Source organism: Balearica regulorum, chromosome 2, assembly GCF_011004875.1.
Source record: "Balearica regulorum gibbericeps isolate bBalReg1 chromosome 2, bBalReg1.pri, whole genome shotgun sequence".
Lineage (NCBI taxonomy): Eukaryota > Metazoa > Chordata > Aves > Gruiformes > Gruidae > Balearica > Balearica regulorum.
The window spans coordinates 160,819,454-160,839,958 of NC_046185.1; the positions used below are offsets into that span (position 1 = coordinate 160,819,454).

At 42.7% G+C, this 20,505-nt stretch overlaps 1 protein-coding gene across 7 annotated transcripts in view; it reads left to right on the forward strand.

The window, feature by feature from the left end:
• Nucleotides 1-20,505, forward strand: part of PRKAG2 (protein kinase AMP-activated non-catalytic subunit gamma 2) — a 223,771-nt gene that overhangs the window by 34,385 nt on the left and 168,881 nt on the right. The window contains exon 1 of one of the 7 annotated variants that reach the window (XM_075746696.1): nucleotides 1,138-1,399. The exons of 4 other annotated variants lie outside the window; for them this stretch is intronic. Coding sequence is in view for 1 of the 3 variants with exons in the window: in XM_075746693.1 (XP_075602808.1) it covers nucleotides 20,412-20,492 (81 nt within the window). In the remaining 2 variants the exon portion in view is untranslated. Of the gene's footprint in view, nucleotides 1-1,137; nucleotides 1,400-20,193; nucleotides 20,493-20,505 lie in introns of those variants that run through there. 2 more of the 7 variants (XM_075746693.1, XM_075746699.1) reach the window with 2 other exon arrangements.

A 20,505-nucleotide genomic window follows, 5' to 3' on the forward strand; every position in this document is an offset into this window, starting at 1 on the left:
TTTCCTCTGCAGACCTTGGTGGTCACATAGGTGACAGTATGGCTATTATTTGAGTGAGTAGAAAGTGCTGCTCGTGCTGGTGGAGAGCAGACCATTATTTCCTTGGGCGACAGGAATGTTTGAGAAGCTTCAACACACAATTTTCCTTCTCCGTCTCTGCTTAAAAATGACCGAGCTTTGTATTATTGCCAATCTAAGACTGTTCTATCATGTAACACATCGTACATTTCTGGAAATATTCCCTAATTTATGTGTGCTCTGACATCTTACAGCATCCGTGTGTAAACCATGTTTTCTTACCTAGCTTTATTTTTTAATTCTTGTGCAATATGCACATGCCATTGATAAGCTTTTGCTGGGTCGTGGCAAACAGAGTAAGGGTCTCGAAAAGGCGGCTTTGTCTGTCGATTTGTGATCTGGAGGGTCTGGGATGTGGAAACGAACCTGAAGAGGGGCAGTGAGGAGGAGAACAGCCTTGTGTAAGCAGGTAGGCGAAGTGGGGGTTGTGGAGCCAAAATGCCACTGTGTAGTCCTTCCTTGGGTTGATTCTAGCTATTTTTGGTAAAAACCGAAACACAACCCTTGGCTGTTAGTTTGAACACTAGTTTAACTGTGTATGTTTGTGTGTGTGAGAGACGAACTGCTGAGCTGTCTTGCCTCTGAACATGGAGACCTGCTGCTTGGGAAGAAATTTGCCGTTTCCCAAAATCTCCTGGTGCATTTTTGCCAGGTTGAACAAAGAAATAAGGAGTATGTGTACATCTTCATCCCTCTGGGCAGTTCTCAGCCTTCACTGAATTACAAGCTTTTCTTATAGTTTTGTTTGAAGTCCTTAATTCTGTAACAGTCTCTAATCCTCACCTTCCCAATTATCCAGGTGTGACCATTTTTACTCATAGAGGCAGCCCTGTTAGCAAGGCCGAACACAGAATATTTGCATTTCTCTAAGAAAAAATCACTGCCAAAAAAAGAATGCAAGTACAAATAAACTTCCTTGGGAAAGCAGCATCAGCGTAGGCAGTAAAGAAGTTGTTGAAGTGGAACAATGAAGTAAACCTGACGTTGATTGGATTTAAGGCTCTAATCGCTTTCCCTTGCACATGAGTCTCATATCTGTTGTTAACTTTAATGAGAGTTATGTGCCAAGCTTGCAAGAAGAATCGGTCCTTAATTCATCTCGCTGCCTAACTGTTTCATTAGAAACTATTCCCATGTCTTTCTATTGAAATTTCAGTTGACAGTATTGACAGAAGAGCAGATCTTGCAATGAGGAATTCGCCTCCGATCTGGTAGCTGCGGTGAGAAACAGGGCCCAGGTAGATCCGAGACATGTGCCAACTAGTGCGTGACTGAAGATCAAAAGCTTGTTAGCTCCTGCTTGCTCCCGCAGTGACTCTGGGTGAATGACTTTCTCTGTTTCTCTTTCCTTAATTTCTAAAAAGGAGGATAATTTGCCCTTATCTCCTCAGTAGAGCTGTTGTGAAGATGAACTAGAACGTGTTTGTAGAACTCTCTAGGCGTGAGAAGTTTTATTTGCATGTTATTGTGAACTCTGCTCCTTATTAACCTGAACAGCATTTCTCTGAACTTTGATGTTAAACTTTGGCCTACAAATATCTTACGTGATTCCATAAAAACGAATACCAGGTGAGCAGCTTCAACAAATATTTGCAGTGGCTTACTGAGTATATTTATAGTAACAATCTTATAAACCCAGAATAATTGAAGAACAACCCACAAATCAGTCACAGCCTGGAAAATCCTAATTTGTGACCACTTTCTGCCTTCATCTTCATAACATTTTTAATTTGTTGCACTTCTTTTTCATGCTAATTTGTCCTGTATGTTGCAAAAGCTACTTCAGCCTGTTGGCAGCTCAGGAATGGGAGCAGACCTGTCGCTCCTTGGCAGCAGGTGAATGCCTTGTCCCTTGAAGAGCCGTCCAGATTTACGTTTCCCCGGCAGCCAGCAGTTCAGCCAGGCTTCTTTGCTGCAGAGCTTTTCTGGGGGAAATTCCTAACTTATTTTCACGTCTGATTAGCATTTTGGCTTCAGAATTTCTTTCTGCTCCCAGCAGTCCAGGAGTTTGCCTGCTGGGCTGCCTTGCCTCCAAAATTTAGACTTTTTTGGTTTGAAGGTGGCATTATTTACGAACTGCTCAAAAACCTTACAACCATGTAGGACAGGCAACAAAGAGAACCAAATTACCATTTTAAGGTGTTGAGGTACTTGAGGAAGGTAGGATGTTTTTTCCTGGAGTCATTCTTAGTTGCTATAATTGATGTAAATATTTCTTTAGTTTTATGTAATGTATACTTGTGGGTCAGAATTTTTCACGGCTATCAGTAGAGAAACATGACCTGTAGAGATTGCTGTTGTTGGCAATATATTGCAGGTTCTGGACCGCTATTAGTATTATTATATGATATATTTTAACAAACAGTACTTGAGAGTCATCAGTCATTGGGAAGTCTGCTGTGGGTTGTTCTGGGCTGGTTTGGCTCTTTCATTAGCAAAGCTTAAGATCCTTATCATTGAATATAACACTAAATTGTGTTCTCTAAACTAACCTTGCACTCTTTCAACTGAAACTGCAATTATTGTGAGTTGAGTTGGTGATAGCTCTTTGGCAAAAAAAAAATACTATATTTTTTACTAATTACAGTGCTCTGAGATCTCCAGTGAAACATACGGAATTATATACAGACTGTCAATCATGTTTTCCTTTTCCTGTTCACTTGCTACATTCCTACTTAGAAAAAGAAAGTAAATTATAGATTGTCACTTCCTTTAGTAGATCTTAAAAGAAATGTCTTCAGTCAACAGTACAAATCTCAGTTGCTCAACCTCTGGCTAGTAGTGATGCCTATAAAACATTACATGGGTTCCTGAAGTGTTTCTCTGAGCTTGGGTTGTTTTCGTGGATATGGATGATAAGATTGGGGGGGTTGCCTTGTTTTTCTCACATACAACTTTACTGGGGTGTTTGGCGTAAACAACCATCAAGAAGCAGGGAAATTCTGAGAGCATTTCTGTAATAGTTATTGGCAGGTACATATTGGAGCAAATGATAAATGTGCTCATTTCTGAATGGTTTTGCTCTGTTGGTTTACATCCGAGTAAATGGTGGATGGGGATATGTCTTTGTGAGGACCGATTCAACTGGTTGGGTTTGGTTTTCATCAGAATAAGGAAGGAACCCCTAGAATCACTGGGAAATACCCTAGAACTGTTCTAGCACTCCCTGGAGTCTCTGAGGACTCCAAAGGCAGGAGCACCTGGGATGCCATCAGCAAGGCCTGACACACAACTTGCATGGGAGTCATGTAGGGTTTTGTTGTGCTGTTGGCAGGCACTAACTGCAGGTGAGTTGAGCTTAAGTAGCTGATGACTCCCTGAGCTTTTTTTGGTCCAGTTGGATGTGCAGACTTCCAGTGTCCTTTCAGCTTTTCCATAGGTCAGTCTGAGAGATGGACTGGGACATGTGCTTCTTTGGGAGTGCCTCTGTGTGGGCTCCCACTGGTGTGTTGGGCCAGCTTGCCATTATCTTCAAAGCTTTTCTTTTCATAGACCTGTGTCTGGGTAGCAGCACGCTTCAGTTGATCGTGCTCTCCCCTCACAGTCCTCTAGAAGCAGATGTGTGAGCTTGAGCTTTTAGCAGAGGTGGTGATGAGAAAGACTGAGATTAAGCAGGATAATCCTACCTTTCAGCCCCTGAAGGACTTAACACAGAATTTACTTTATAGGCCTGACCTACACCGGAACAACACTGAGACCGAGAAAAGCTGTAATCGTGTTGGAATATGTGCATTGTATCCTATATGTGAAGCTAGAGTGTGATCCTAAGAGATGTGGAACTGGTATCTAAGGAGAATGAAAGTTAAAGACTTTGTATTTTATATGTATGTTAGTTGGCAGAACAAAATGATGAAAGGACAGAAGAAGGGAGAAAAAGAAGTGATAATGAGAAACGCAGGCCAATGTGTTATTGCCAAAACCAGCCAGCTGAATTGCTAGCAGTGTTTCAACAGATTAGCTAAATAAAATGAAGTACTCCCTAAAGTTACATGATTTAGTAAACTGCTGTGCATCAGAACCAGATGAAGCCAGTTTACGTACCTGCTATTGGTTACAGCAAGGATGGCATCACTGATATAATAACTTCCTTTCATATCCAAAAAAAAAATCCCGTATGATTTTCCTTGGAGACATCTGCTTTTCCACTGTGGGAAAAAAATACGTGCTTGCTAATGGAGTGACCTAGAAGAGAAAGCATGTTCCCAAAGTAACAATACAATTTCTTAAATAATTGAGAAATACTAAAAGACAAAAAAAAAGAAGTTCTGTAACACACCTTTTAAAAGTTTGTAAGAACCGTGAGAGATTTGTAAGGCAATTGAAATATGTGAGAAAAAAGAGAGAGAGAGAAGAGAAATCAGAAAGTTGATTCCTGATTTGGTCTTGGGGTCCCATGCTTTTCTCTGCTGTTGGCTGTTTTTCTGTCTCATCTTGTTCCTTCAGTGAAAGCAACAAATCAAAAAGTTTTGGTCAGAAGAAATGGCAACAGAATATCAAAATCAGTTGAAATATATGAGATGTTAGGACAGTTTTGGGATGATGCCCTGGCATTATCCTAAGGCTATTGAGCCAGGGCAGGTTCCACGGGCATCTGTGCATTCCCCCGTGGGGATCTGGCATGGAGCTGTGAACTTCTTATTGAAATGTTGTGCAGTTACAAAATTGGGCCTAAAAAGCCGAGGTTGCTGAGTTGGCTTTGATTTAACCTTTCTGTATGTATGATACATACAGCAGAAACCTGTAACTCTGTTACTTGTGAAACGACAGACCTGCTTTATTCTGACTCTTCTCTTGTTTTCCATTCCCTAGATCTTGTTTCATATTTTCTCTGCTCCTGTCCATTCCCATGGACATTCTCCTAGCTACCGTGCCATTTTTCTCTGTCTCTGTATTCTCCTGTTCTCTTGCTTCTGTTCATGTGCACTCTTTTTTTATGTCTCTCCACACTGTTCTGTTATTTGCTGATCTGCCCCCTTCCCTTGCCTTTAGTCTTTGACTCTTACACTATCTCTGTGCCTGTTTTCACTCCTATGCTTTCCAGCCAGGCTTCGTCTTCCTCCTCTCTGTCTGAGATCAGCAAGGGAAGCATGGAGAAAAGAGCTTTTTGACCTCAATTTCTGTGTCTGGGACTCCCCAGATCACAGGAGATGCGAAGAACAATTTAGAGGAAGTCCTGGCTGAGTTCTGTGTCCCCAGGTTGGGATATGCAGAGTAAACCAAATGTTATGACATTTTTCTCTTGCAGTTGTCTAATGAGTCTGTGTGAGCTATGGTTCTTTGTCATTGAAGATTTTTAGCTTCTCCTTTTCTGAAATGCATGATTTGTTCTAGCTTTGGATAGATCACCAATATTAAACATCTCAAGTATCTTCCATGGTTAAGGCCAGGGGTGGCAAAAATACAGTTGGATACTGTCTGGCAGAACATTTAATCTGCTGCTTAAGGACTTCTTCAGCCTAAATGTGTGGTGTGTCATATCACCTGAATGTGTAGAAGGCCATTTCAGTACCTGTTGTGTGAGCGTGATAAGTGTGAGCATGTGAAGAAGCGCACGGATACGTGCTGCTTAGTGTGATGGGGCTGCCTGTATGTTGGTCACCTGACAGGGGAGGAATTGGGATGGACTGCTCTTTAGTCATTCTGTGAAGGTCCACATGGCTCATCCCTACTGAAAAAGATAGTGTCCTCTTGAAGGGGAAAAATTCAAACTTCTGTTCCCTTTCATGATTAGTCTCATAGGCTCTTAGGTTTTATTTTTCCGAAGTAGCTGGTAAGCGATAAATCATCTGCATCTTTTTTTCTTTCTTTTTCTTTCAAGCTAGCTGACAGTTGATTTCCTTCCTCTTTCTCTTTGAAGATCTGAAGTCTTCTTTTGTAGTTGTTTGTTGAACTGTTGGCCCAAGGTCTACTGGAGTTCTCAAACCTTTGCAACTCTGTGGTTACAGAACATATTATAAGATCTCAGGAACTGTGAACTCACGCCAGAAAGTAAACAGCTATAACAGCAGTACAAAGAGAAGAGTTTTCTTTATTCTTTTGCACACAGATTGGTGATTGCCAAATATCCGCATCAGGTTTGGGGTCTGAATTGCTTGATCTTATGTTTGAGACTTCAAACAAAAATTGTGGTTAACATAGTGCGAAACATGTATGTGTTTCCAGTTGTTCTCTTCACTAGCCTGTTCGCAGTGCTTCAAGCTTCCTCTTTGGTCTTCATGAGTTACATAAAGAGTTTTCAGTGAGTTTGAATTCCTCAAGCACAGAGAAACAGGAGGCAGAGAAATCAAGCTAGACTGGCCTTGCTCTCAGTGGCAATCTTGCCTTGCTACTGGCTTTCCAAAACCATTTGACCGTATTTGTCTTTAGCAGTTGGGGAAACCAGCTCTGGGGTTGTTTTAGTTGGCAAAGGTACCTATCAGTAGAGAGCATGCTATGTATTATGTATGCATGGCGCTGTTTTATTGACTATTACAAATTAAAGAGGACTTGTATGAATTTCATGAGATGCTTCTGACTGTCTCAGTCCAAATACATAAGGACTTTATATAAGCATACACAAGAGGTGTTGATTCCTGCAATAGGATGCCAGGCCTCCTGTAGAGCATGTCGTGTAGATGCTGTGGCGAATGTCAGCCCTGTGTCTTCTCCTCTGTTAACTCAGATGTCAATAAAGATCTCTGCTTAGGCAACTGGTTGCCACCCTTCATATCCATTTACTATCCTATGACTTTAAACACTAGGTCATATGTTGACACCTGTGGTGAGACACCTGAGTTTAGGTGTCTTAATCTTAGCTGGCTGCTGCCCATAATGTCAGATGACCAATCCTGTATCTTTGCTTTCTTCAGGAGGAGCTGATTCTGTTTGATTTTTTGGAGGTGGGCAATAGTGAACAGAGTCTTCTGCCCATTCCCCACAAAGCTGCCTCACTCCCATCCTATGCCTTCAGCCACCCTGCACTGCCCCTACCTCATGACTGCGATCAAGAAATCTGGGATTAAGAAATCCCAGTTTCCATTCTGTGGATGTCTGAACTCAGCTTCAGTCCTCTTGCCCAACAAGTATTAGATTCTGTCCTCTACCTCTGCGTCCCTTGCTTCTTTTGAGATACTTCCTGACACCGTAGCTGCTTACTAGCTAGTCTGGCCAAATTCTCTCCCATCCTCCTTCTCCTCGTTTCTTATTTTGAGGATGTCAGTTGTTCAGTCTCACTGCTGCCAGTGCTTGTCCAGTGTGTCAAAGTCCCCATATAAAGTACCTGAATTTAGGTGCATTTTTGTAAGGAGAACAGAAATGTTTGCCTGATGCAGTCTGTCCTGCCAAATCAAAACTCTTTGACCCAAACCAAGGAGGACCTAGAAATCTCCCTCTAAAATTCACCACAAAATTGTTTCTTATATAGAAAGGACATATTTTCTGCAACATTTTTTAGAAATGGTTTAAATATTTTGGCTGAAGTTTTCCCAGCCAGTTCCTGTTTGGGGCAGGCGCGGCTTTGGAAAATTTCTGCCCTTTCTCATTGCAGTTTGGCAAGGCTTAAAGGCAACTTAAAACAGGTTGTTAAAATAGGAATTGCCAAATAGTGGATTCAGATGCAATCCCTGTTTCGAGCATGTGGCTATGGCTCAAGCCATGTATCAAGTTTATGACTTTACAACTAGTTTTGTAAGGTATTAGAGCTGCTGACATGCTGTGCAGCTTTCTGAGTTGCTGACACAGGATCTGCCTCTTAGTGATTTTTATAGACTGAAGAAATTTAGTAGTGGGGTAAGATCACTATGGACTGCTCTGTATTGTCCTGTTACCTCATTTCCTTGATGAAAAAAAGAGATTAATTTGGCCTGAGAGCTTAGTTTAAGCAGCTGAATGTTTGCGGTTACATCTGGAGGAACAAGCTGATCTGGTGGTTGCTTAGAACAACAAATTGAGTTTCTTAAAAAGATCTGTGTGCAATGGCACTTGTTGCCAGTGAGCATATTGCTGCGGGTGTGTATATGCGTGTGAGAGATGGAAACTTGAGGATACATCCCCAAAGTGCTGTGTTTGCTTTCTGTTCAGCAGGAATGACTCCAGCTCTTTCTAAGAGGTGCTCATTTGTCAGCATTGGTCCTGGCCGTCTCCAAAGGTTTCATGCTAGAAGGATCTACAGAACTTTTTATTAGACCCTGTACACAGAGACACACAACAGTCCATGGCATGTTTCACAGCTTCCTATAGCAAGGCTTAGACCTGTCATGAAAACCAAAAGCCACCGTCATAATGTGCTACAGAAAAAGGGCTGGAGTAATCAAGAGTGCTACCAGCTTTTTATTTTGATTTACTTTCCCAGCAGGAAGAATTTATTAGATAAATTTCCCAGGTGGCCCTGGAAAAGGGACCACACATAAAAAGATGAAAAACAACCAAACAAAGCACTTTCACATCGGCGCAGGAAGGAAGGAAGAAGAGGAAATCCCTCCTGTCCCAAACCCCTCCATTTGTTTTAACCTTGAGCGTGTGAATCACTACTTCTTCTCCCAGCGATCCAATTCAATTTGCAGCCCATGCAGGAATGTAACGTTTGTCCTTTCAGTACATGAACCTCAAACTGTAGCACTGAGTTAGATAAACCTATTTATTTTTGTAAAATTGAAGTGAGAAATGGATCCAGGAAGAAGATCGGCCATGTAATAAATCAATGGATGTTGCTGGCACTCAGTTTTCCCTGTATGGCTCTGAATCACTTGTCTGGGCAAGCTGTAGCTTGGAAGACCACAACTAAAGTTATCACAGACAGATAAGTAAAGGCTGGGAGATTTGGAGGATACTGGCTGGGCTGGCTTTCAGCTGGGATGTAGTCTAGAGTCTGACACAATACCTGAATCAGCATTGACTGGACTAGATGTTGGACTTGGCCTTGGGGGAGGAAATTCCACCTTGGAAACGCACTGCTAATATCTTGGTGGTGGTAGGAAAAAATAACAGACCTTGACATTCCTGTAGACAGCTATATAGCACTGTCCTGCGCTCCTGTCAATGTTAGAAGTTGCCGTGGATCGCTTTTTGTACGGGATGCCTGTTAGGAACAACTTTGTGCAGAAGAAAGGGGAATAGTTGTTATTCTTGCCTAAAAATAAGCACAGTATTAAGCTCCTTATTACATTTAAATATAGTCCCAGTTGGTGGTCACTTCCTTCTGTGACCTTGAAATCTAGCATTTGGAATGGTGTTTTCCAGGCAGTTATAGTGGTTTAATTTTCTTCTCCCAGTTCTTTTCTGCTTCCCTTCCTCCTGCCCTAGAGAAAATAAACCAAAATAGCTCTGTATGTACTGATGCTTGAGATGTTGTCGCTGTATTACACAGAAATCTCACTTCACAGTCTAGCTTCCAAAAGCAGTGAAAGATTATGTTGCAAAGTTCAAGTTAGAGATATTTCTCTTATTCCTTTCCCAGAAATAGCATCTGCCGATAAAATTTCAGTGGAAATCTGTACTGAGGGTCCTAAGAGACGTAATCAGGCTCTAACACCAAGGAGTGAATTCTGTAGAGAAAAACCTTTCCTAAAAGAGCTTCAGCTGAGGTGGAAGACAGTTTATTACATGTGCCTGTGTGCTGTCAGAGTTTCAGCAGGAGGTCCCCGAGGACCTCCTGCAACTTGTTAAACATGGGGATTTCAGGAGCATTAGAGGGACTGGGAAATTTGTTTTCAAAAGCTGCTTTGCAATCAAGAAGAGAGGCAGTGGTCCTGGAGAAACAAATATCTCAAGCTGTACGTGGATGGAAATGTTTATTCTGGTTTAGGACATTATAACTGGTGTGTTATGCCACACTCATAATGTTTTCCCTTCGAGTGCTAGGAGAGGGCAATCCAGGAGTATTTTGTAGCTGTGATTCCTCCTTTTTTTTTTTTCCTTCTTCCAAAATAGCTGACACCTTGTGCATTCTTGAAAAGAAGTGCTGCTAATAATGCATACATATAGTAATTAACATATCCTTAAGTAAATAAAATTCTGCCTTCAGAATGCGTTAATGAACCGTAGGGGAGAATTATCTTTGGCAGGAGCACTGCAGAGGTATCCAACAGCAAGGGCAAGGTCAAAAGACTTTCTGGAGTGGTTTGCATAGCCCTCAACCACTAGCTGTTTGTTGATCAAGATCCAAAGGGACTGTTTGTCACACTTACTCCTGGTGTCCTGGCCAAATGCTTTCTTAGCTTTTTTGATGCTGCCTATTTAATGCCATATTATTATCCTTATGTCATAATCACACTAAACGATACTTGTTACTGCATAACATTCTGTAAAAAGGCGGTATGTCTGAATAGCATATAGTCTAAAGAAGCAGCAAAGAACAACCAGGAGGGGAGAAATGAGAGAGGTGAGGAAAAAGATCCCATATACAGAAAAGCTGTGAGAACAACCATTAATGATTTTTCCTTTTTCATGATAAGTACAAATAAACAAGAGTTGGGGTCATGCTGCCGTGTTCTAAATTGATACTCCTGCATTTTGCAAAAGTGGCTGCACAGCCTGGTGTGGAAAAGTGATTTTTTATGCTGATAAATCAGTGGAAGCAAGTAAGACCTGCCAGACTGAAGCACATTTTTTCCTGTGGTCATGCAGGGAATCAGCTTAGAGATTGGGACCGGGACCCGTGTCTACCACTAGCTGCCTGCTGTGGTCGGAAAATGTGTATAGACTCGTAGCTACTAGAAAAGGAAGGAAAAGACATTTTATCAAACACATAAGAATGTGCTTTCAGTTACTGAATGTTGCCCAAGAAATAAAATTTCAGTCTCCAACCTACAAAACAGATGATCCTGCTGTTTAGGGGACTTGTTCCTGTTCAGAAGCTAACCTAGTGCTGACAGCTGGAGGGAAGCGGCTGGGCACTTGCAGGGCGATTTCTGTAAGCTCAGCAAGCTTGTAGATCTCTGTTACCCAACACAGCACTGTGATTAAACAGACGTGATATACCAAAGTGGCATTTTGAGGTATGGAAATGGTCTTGTCAGGAGGTTTTCAAGATGCAATTGGACAGGCTGCTAGGTAATCTCACCTAGGGTCCCCTTCCCACAAAAGGTTGGACCGGCTGATCTTTTGAGGTCCCTTCCAACTTGGGCTATTCTATGATTTGGGGAATGTGAGATCAAATTGGTTAATACTTTAAATTGGTATGGCATAATTAAGTATTCTGATTGCAGCCTTCAGTATTTTTGCAGCACATTTATAGGGGTTGTTTTTGTTAGAAGGGATGATAGATATGAAAGTGGGGCATCTCTGCTAACTTCTGGTTTTCTTCAGGGCTGGTTCTTCAGCTTAGTGCTTGATTTCACTGAAGTGAAGTGCAGCTGGAAATTCATCTCAGAAGTCTACAACCTAACAATGCCATTAAATCCCACCCAGAACATTTTCAGTATCGGCACACCTTGTAATCACAAATGCTATCCCGGGAGAATTAAAATAAGTGCCAGGAATCTTCAATCAAGTAGGTTGACTGGATTACGTCTGTAGATAATGAGAAGTAGCTGCTGAGTACTAAATTGAAAATGGCGAAGCCTGAAAGCCAGATGTCCTTGTGAGCAGAAAATGAAAGGGCCAGATGACTCCGTGATGTTAGTAGGTTGTTTGCCAGTTCATGTTAACTGGTAGAGATGTCCCAAATTTGGTGCGGTAAACAATAAATGACAGATAAATAATGAAAGGAAATTTCAAAGGGAAAAGTCTCAACTGGACAGCCAGGCTATGAAACCGGAGGATTGGAAATGCTGCTGGTACCCTGCCAGCCTCTGTGCCCTTGCTAATTTGAGAGGTTTTAACATTGTGTTTTCTTCTTCTTCACACGTAGGATCAGCTCCCCAAGAAAACACTGACAGTACAATTATTAATATCATGGTGTGTCCCTTCCTTAGGTAGGAGGATGGGGTTTCAACTGGGATAGGAATTTAGTATCGTTTGTTGAATTGAGCCATACCAGTGCAATAATGACGGGTTGGCCCAGTTTGCTGAACGCGGCAGGGTTGGAGCTTGCGGTTGCTGCCCCAGTTGAGACTGAGGTGTTTGGGGCATGTCATGGAAGCCTGGGTGTCTGTGGAACAGACTTCGGTGTGAGGAATCAAACCAGTGATGCTTCGTTTGTGGGTTGTAGCTGTTGCTGCTATTTTCTTTGTGGGTTTAGGCCAATATTATGTCAAATGTACACAGTTTAAAAAAAAATAATTCCGTTTTCTTCCAGTTTTATGAAAATGCTCAAAGTATGTTAAAAAAAATAACAACTGAACTCTTCTTAAACAAACCTAGCCAGGATTTGATTGAGAAGAGGGACCCATCAGCCGTTGGGGCTTGCCGGAGTTTATCCAAGCGGTGGCTGGGAACAGAACATGGATACCCTGCCAGCCTCAACCACAAAGCCATCTTTCATCACTTAAAATATAGAAGTACCAGGGACTGTGGACCACGGGAGGTGGGAAGACCTAAAAATATTCGTGTGCAACCCTAACTTTTATATATGTACCTGTGTCTATATATGTGTGTATATTTTCAGATAGGTATCTATATTCACACACATTATTATTCCTGTCGATCAGGATCAGGGTATGGGTAAGATGAATCCAGTGACAGTTTACACCCTTTTCTTTGTAGGGTGTAAAGACTACAGCCTTTACAAGATTTCCCCTTTAAAATTATTTCACTAACCTTTTAAGTGAAAAAAACCTTTTTTTCTATATGCCTTAGTGATTGCTTTGTGTGCAATGCTGTCTTTCCTTAAAAATAAAATTTAAAAAAAAATCAAATAACCAAACCAAAACCTGAATACTAAAGAAACAGACATAAGGTTTTCTTCTGCAACGGTTGTTTGTACTTGTATTTGATTTTTTAAAAATTTGTTGGTTGTTTATTTGTTGAGTTCTTTAAAATCAAATTGCATTCACTTTTCTTTAGGGAAATTTTGTTTCTAGCATGTATTTCAAGTGCTGTTGCCTGTGGTCAGAGACTTCAAGAGCACACTTTCCTTTCTGGTGCGGGTAGATTATTTTAAATTCTTATAGACGCGGCAAAAATTAGCAAGTAAAACCTAAACTCTGTGTGTGCTCTTATTTGGGTTTTTGTTGTTTCATTTTTTGTAAGTAAGTAAGTCCCTGTCGTGAAAATCAAACATTTAATCTTAAAATAACTACACTCTCACCGGGTGCATCCTATATCCAGAATTGCTATTTGCAAGCTGCTGCCCGTTAAATAAACACTGAACCTTTACCGTAAATGGCATCTACTTCAGCACTCATTACCGCATGGCTTCCACCGGGCTAGTGGATGCCACAGTAAAACAGCGGAGCTTTGCCTCCAAGCCTCTTGCATCCTTTTGGGGAGGGACCGTGGCTCTGATGAGAGGTCCCTGAGCTCCAGCAGCAGCGGAGGGGAGCCGCGCACCCTGAGGACATCCTCCCCCCCGCGAGCTGGGCAACGCGCAGGTGGTGCGGCAGCAGATGAGACGGCCTGGCTCTCAGGTAGATGGTCCGTCTGTATTCCAGAAATCCCTGCGATCATCTGTAGTTATAGTCTAAAAGTCTGACTGCTCTTTCTGATAGGAACTAGCGTAATATTGCGGATGTATCTATTCCTAAAGCGTTCGTGCCAGTCTGCAAATGTCCGTGCTGCTCGTACCCATTATGTTCAGCCCCCAACCGCAGCGTGTGTCTGTAAATGCAAATGAGTAGATAAACTGGTTTACTTTATTTTCATTAAGTTGACGAATACATTTACCACATTCTTTAATGGTGAAATTGTGACTCTGACAGGTTTCTGCATCACAATGTATTTATTTTAAAGTATTTCTTTTTTAGCAATGCTGATGTATTTTAAATGCTGCAGGGTGCTGTTACCTCCATTTTTTTTTCAGCAGCCAGTTGATACCAGCAGAGATCTTTGTACTTCAGCTTCTAAACCTTTGATGACATTTTAACTGCTCATTACTGTATGTAGTCAGTCACTTTATACTTTTGTAGGTGGGCTCTTGCTTCAATTCAGAGTTAATGGTTACTATTTATTGCATACTTTAAACCTGCGTGCAGCAAAGTTGCTACGTGCACGCAATACCTTAGAAAACCCAGAATCCCCAACGTGAAGAACATACTGTCCCTAGCCAGGCTGTGCAAAGGTGTGAGTACGTGGGTAATTTACCTGCGCCCTGGAGTCACGGGGACGCCTTAGATGAAATAACTCAATGTCCAGCATGACTGAGTCCTCAGATGGGTGACAAACAGTCATGAGGTTTAAAGAAAATAAAACGTGCTGTGCAACGTGCAAGAGCATCTTAATTCCTGGATAGTTGTGCTGTGATGTTATTGTAGTGGGGTGTTTTCTTTTGGGTAAATAATTAGCGCTCTCCAGAGAGCCGCAGATGTGCTGTAGCATTATATGTACTCAGCCACAAACTCGAAGCCAGGCTTAAGGTATTATAGACTGTTCAGGTGTGGCTGGTTTTATGTGGAGTTAATTACCATCACCTTTTTCTCTTTGCTGCCTTGTTGTTGAACCCCGTTCCCCTGGCTTTTTTGGCACCGACTCCCCCATCCCCGTTGCTGCCGCAGCCCCCAAGAGCAGTGTACATTGCCGAGGGAGGGAGCACGAGGCAGCCCGAAGGCAGAGGGATCAAGGAGGCAGCAGCAGAGCTGAGGCATCTCCGTTCATCCACGCTGCCGTTGCCGTGTCCTCATGGAAGTGCTGGTCTTTGGAGGTCCCACTCTGGGACCAGTGAAGCTGAAAAGTCGTATTGCAGAGTACATGTTTTCATAGATCTGATGAAGAGTCTGGAGTATGCACACAGCCATACAAGGATTTTATGCTGAAGCTCGTGGTTGGAGCTCTTACTGTTAACCCACCAGTTCCTACTCCCATGTGGTTTTCTCCCATTTCTAGATGCTGCTATCATCCTTCTGTTGTCTTGTGGGACTATTTCTGTCCCACAGAGGGTATTCCTCAGCCAAGACCTTAAGGGGTATGCTAGAAGCAGGGTGAGACCCGTCTCCTGTCTTGCAGGATTTTTAAAATTCAGTGCCTGTGTTGGAGAAGGAAAGCGCTGGGCTCTCTGAGCTGGCCCACAGGGTGTAATTCAGGTCATACTGAGTCACCGATCACTACCCTGGAGTTTCGCACAATTCTGATTCAAAACCTCCCAGAGCATCACTGATACCAGTGTCACAGCCCCTCTGAATGCCTCGGGCAAGGCTGAATGAGGAACCACCGTGTCACCACCGAGTCTCCAACGCTGACTGATTTGTCCTTGGGGATCAGGACATCTCTGAGAGACTTCACTCCCATCATGGAGGATTACAGTCCAAAGCGTCAGTCCTTCGCTCTGTGAGTTATCAAACACCGTGCTGTAGCCCAACCCTTGTAATTCTCCCCTGTCACTCAGAGACCTCCGCTGACCCCAGACCCAGCACAGCTCTGCGCTGGCACCTCTCCAGGAGCGTCTCCAGCCCCCTCCTCCCCACCGTGCTACAGGAAAGAGGCTGCATCCCTCCATCGGCGTAGCTCTGGGCAGGGGACGAGGTGGGAAAGGCGATGGGCAAGGTCAGTGCGGAGCAAGGCACAAGGCAGCTATTGTGCAGCCTGCAATACTGTCATTGTATGGCCACCTAATCATTTCAATATCGTTTGCATTTAGGAATATATGTAAATACAGAGGAAAAAACCCCTCTGTTTTAGTCCTGCTGAAGAACTAGGTGTATTAATTCGAGCATGCAGTTCTCCTGCTTTGGTACCCGAGCTGGCCGAGACATCTCTGGCGTGCAATCCACCTTCGTTGCAGAGAGTTGTGGGGTGCTCCCTCCCCCGGGAGGGGGGCACTTACTCACTGGTGTTTGGTGTTTCTCACATGGATGCTCTCCTTCTGGCTTGTCAGTGGTGAGTCAGGAATCCCAGCTATTCAGTTCGTTGCTTGGTAGATCATGCTGAAAAATTGCAAAGAAAAAACTGCGACTGTTTGAGATGAATAAAGGAATAAACTGTGGGGTTTGTTTTTCATGGGATATTTCTCTGTACTCCTCTCTCTTTTCATTTTGTTCTATCTCTGCCACTCTGATTTCCAATTTTGCCTGATTTGGGGAGATGGACTCCACAGTTCATCCCACTTCTTATTTTGGGGGCTTAAAGCTTTTTTTTTCTCTTGTACTCCTTTTTCCAACCCTTGCAGATCACAGCTGTCCTTTGCCAAACATCAACTCTTGAGAGACTACTTTGGATGTCCTGCTAAGAGCTGGTGTAGTTTATGGTGCAGTTCAGGAGTTTTCTCTCCCCGTTTCATCTTTCCGTTGGGCTCTGCTGGTCTTCCAGCCCCTGCTGTCACTTTTCCTGCCCTTCAGGGAGTTGCTTCTCTCACCTGAGCATCCCCCAAGCTTTGGCTTCTTGGCTGCAGGCTGCTGTGGTGCACATCTGTATTGTGCGTCGCTTTTGGTTGCTGGCCCCTGTGCTCAGTAGGAGCAGGGATAGGGCAACCATGAATATGATGATTGTGTTCCTTGTCAAAATACGACAAATCTTTCATAATTGCACCTTGAATAAATGCCGTGTCCTTCCACACAGAGCTCTGGCTCACTGTGTGCTTCCATAATCACTACACGCTGATGTGTTTCTAAGTGGTGTCTTCACAGACAGTAGCTCCATTGATTTCATGACACTGCTTGCTTAGTAAGAACAAGGAAACTATAATGCAAACAGACCCCATGAACTCATCTAATTGATGTAGTACTTACAAAACCACCAGATCTTTGTGGGAAATTATAGAATATAAATAACACCAAAAAATAGCTAGGCATTTTCAGACTCCTCTGGGAAACTGCAGAAGTTTGCTGTACTGCCAGTTTGAAATTTATGATACTTTAGGCTTGTACTTGGACCAAAAAGATGAAATAGCGTTGGTGTTTTGGAACAGCTCGAGGGAACTATGCAGGAATTGTGTGCAACCAAATCTGAAGCTGACTGAGGGTCTGGCTGTGAATTTTTGTAAGCCAGAATTGTTAAACTCTTCAAATGGAAAAACAAGATACAGCTGGTACAACACTGACTCTGTTTCAGTTGGACAAGTAATTCTGTAGCTTTATGCTGGTGAAATGTGATAGTCGTGAATCTGCTTTCCTCCTAGTTTGGTCTTTGGACCGTAAGTGAGTGTGTGATTCACTGCTAAAGGTACAAGTGGGTTTTGGTGATTTTTTTTTTTTCCCTCCAGTGTTACTGCCTGGTGAAGCGTGAAAATCATACGATCAGTCCAAATATGTGAGTGATCGAGAAGTGCTCCAAAATGAAATCTTTTCTAAAGACCTGTATTTATAAAAATGAATAATGACTGCTGAGCTTGAAATGCAAGGACTTAAGAATTTGAAAAAAAAAAAAAATTAAAAAAAATCGACAAATCTATTGGCATGGAAAGTTGATTATATAAAGCATTTTCTGGAGGCTTCTAAATTGTCCTTAATATATAAGGAAACAGCTGGAATTTTGGATCTCTGTTCATACAGACTCCTAGAACTTGTCAATAAGTTACAGTTGAAAACATAATTTAATAACTTTATTGGGGTGATTTCACATGTTGCACCATCTTGTGCAAGATGTTGTATACTAACTCACTGCTGCTTTTTGTCACCGAGGCTGCTGGATTTCAGTCCGGAGCCTCAGCATCTCCAACAGAGCATGTGCACTTGAAATCCCAATTTGAAACAAGGAATTTATTCAGAAATCAGTTTGGTTTTCCTCAGATCTTTGCCTAGTAAGCCACATATGAGCACAGGTATTTGATCTGGGAATATTTCAGTCATAAGAGAGATTTTAATTAATTAATAAAGAATACATAAATATTTACATAAATGTGATTTGGACACCTCGGGCCTGTAGATTCAAGAACAGCTTGGGCAGGACATATCAACATAAATGTGAGTAGTCATTAAATAATGGTAAGAAATGATAACAATAAAACCTCCCTGCCTGTTTTTCATCCCAGAAGGGTGAAAGAAAATGGCAAATTATTCAATGTTTTTCATGAATGTCAGAAACTGGACAGAATCCAAAAACTAGTTCAGCAAATATTTATGAAACGGTATCTAAACCATTAACTGTTCTGCTTATCTGAGATGAAGTTGTGCAATCTGTTTCTCCTGCTTTGTACTCCTTATCCAAAGGTGGGGGAGGAAAAGGCATGTTTTTGAGGTAGAATTTGTGCCAAATCAGACTTTGAGACCAGAACCAGTTTTGAAGATGAATTTTAAAAATCCACCTTAATAGGTCTGGGTGATTCTTTAAATTGGCTACATCAAACTGAGCCCTGTGAGTGATTTCGAAGGCTTGATTTAGGGATAGGAGTCATTTCTCTGGCTGTTAATATGCCTTTTATTTGATATGATCTCTAATCAGAATAATCCTTTTAAGTTAGCTATACAGGGAAGCATTTGAGCTGAACCTTGCTTTGCAGTCTGGCTTGTAGGAGGACCTCTTTTATTCCAAGGCGAATCCAGTCTTCCCTTTGCCCTCTCGAGGTCAGCCACAGACCCTGCCTTTCTCCTACAGCTAAAGCAGGAGAGATGCAAATGTGTTTTGCTTGTTCCAGCTGGGTGGCTGGTTTCCCTAGTACCCCTGAAACAGAATTTAAGAGGAAGCTTGTTTATTTTCCTAAACTATTTGTATATTCTGCATGCAGAAGATATCAATTTAGCTGGGGAAAAACCTTCTAAACGCTAAATATTTGTTCATTTCTGTGTTAAAAGGGCTGCCACTGAGTTTGTCTTGAAAGGGTTCAAGTACCAGCTGCCCTTTGTGAGTGAACGATATGCACCATTTTTGGCTTTTTTGCTCCGAAGGGACGTGTTTTATCGGATGCATTTAGCACGCCGAGGGAAGGGAGAGCAGCGGCAATTTCCTAGGACGTGCTCTCTGGTTGGCACATGAGGGGCATCAGCTGGACCTCACCTCTGTTGCTGCTGAAGAAAATGTAGTGCCCAACTTCAGTGGTATTTATCACTTGATTTAGACAGAATTAATGGCAGTGTTGGTTGCAGCCGGTTGCAAAGGGTGCAGGGTCCTGCAGTGAATAGGATAAATAGACTGAGAGTGATGCGTAAGTCAAGCCCACGTCACTGTAATGATTTAGTGACCTGTAGCCATTAATTAAAGCAAACCCTCCATGTTAGAGAGTATTTCAATACATCATCACAAATGTTATTTTGAAATGGCCAAGAAAGGGCTGGCAATGCTTCATGGCTCAGGATCTGGCCACCTGTTTCTCCAGAGAGGTGTCAGTTCGTTGTACGAGTATTTTGATGCCTTTTGTTAAAATACTGGAAGCTGCGGAGATGATCTTTCTGCCTTCATGTTAGCTTTGTTCTACCAGAGGTGACCTCATCAGTGGCAGTCTTCGATAGCATCTTGGCCAAGGATATGGCCTCACGGTCTGGGGGGTGATTTCTTTGCCAGTAAAGGACACTGCGAGATTGGTTGGTGGAGTAATCAGAGCTGAACGTGATTATAAAGAGGGATTTTTCGAATAATTCTTGATGAAGAAGAAAACTCAAATCCTCACCAGCCCTCAACTCCTATGGGGAGAGTTTGTGTTGCTCTGCTAGCATAAACTCTTGTGCACGTGATACCCTTTCAAAATCTGTGCTATTATCTTTATTTCTAATGGTAATGTTATACTTTGTACTCAAGACACTGTGATCCCAGTGAGATCTTTATAATAAATTACAAAGTCAATTAAGTCTTCCCCTGTTCATGCTGCAGATGGGGAAATTTAAGCCCAGAGAAATAATGTGACTTTTGTACAGCTACAAAGTGGACTTGTGGTTTAGTGGGGAATAGGGCTGTCGCGGTGCAGCAGACACTCCAGCACTTGAAAATGCATCTGCTGCTCTGTGCTGCCTTCCCCCAAGTATTCGATACTGATGCAGACGCAGCCTCAGTTATCTGAAACTTCAGCTATTGAAAACAGGATCTTTTTTTTCTTCTGATCACATTAAAAACGTCTGCGGTCATTTGAACTCTCCGACTTCCCTGGCGTACCCGCAACATGTAGCTAATGCACCCAACACGGCGCTTAATTACCTGCTGGTACCGTCCGTGCGTGTCGCTGGCCCCCGTCAGAGTTAATGTGGCAGGTTGCTGCAGTCGCGTAATCGAATCTTGCGATGCCTAAAGCGGTTTTGGCAGGGAGCCTGCAGCGAGGGAGAAAACCATCGCCTGCCTTCTCCTGCGATACCTACCGCTCCTGCCCTCCTCTCGCCGCGCCGCGATGGGAAGGGGGAACACACCCAGCCCTGGTCCCCATCTGTTGCAGCATCGGCTTCACTAGCAGAGCCTGAGATGTTTCAATGCGCTTGCCTTTAGGGAAAAGCTTTGAATGCAGTTCTTCAATGGACGTTTCCAGCCAGACTGCAGGATTTTTCAGAGCTGTAAGTCAGAACG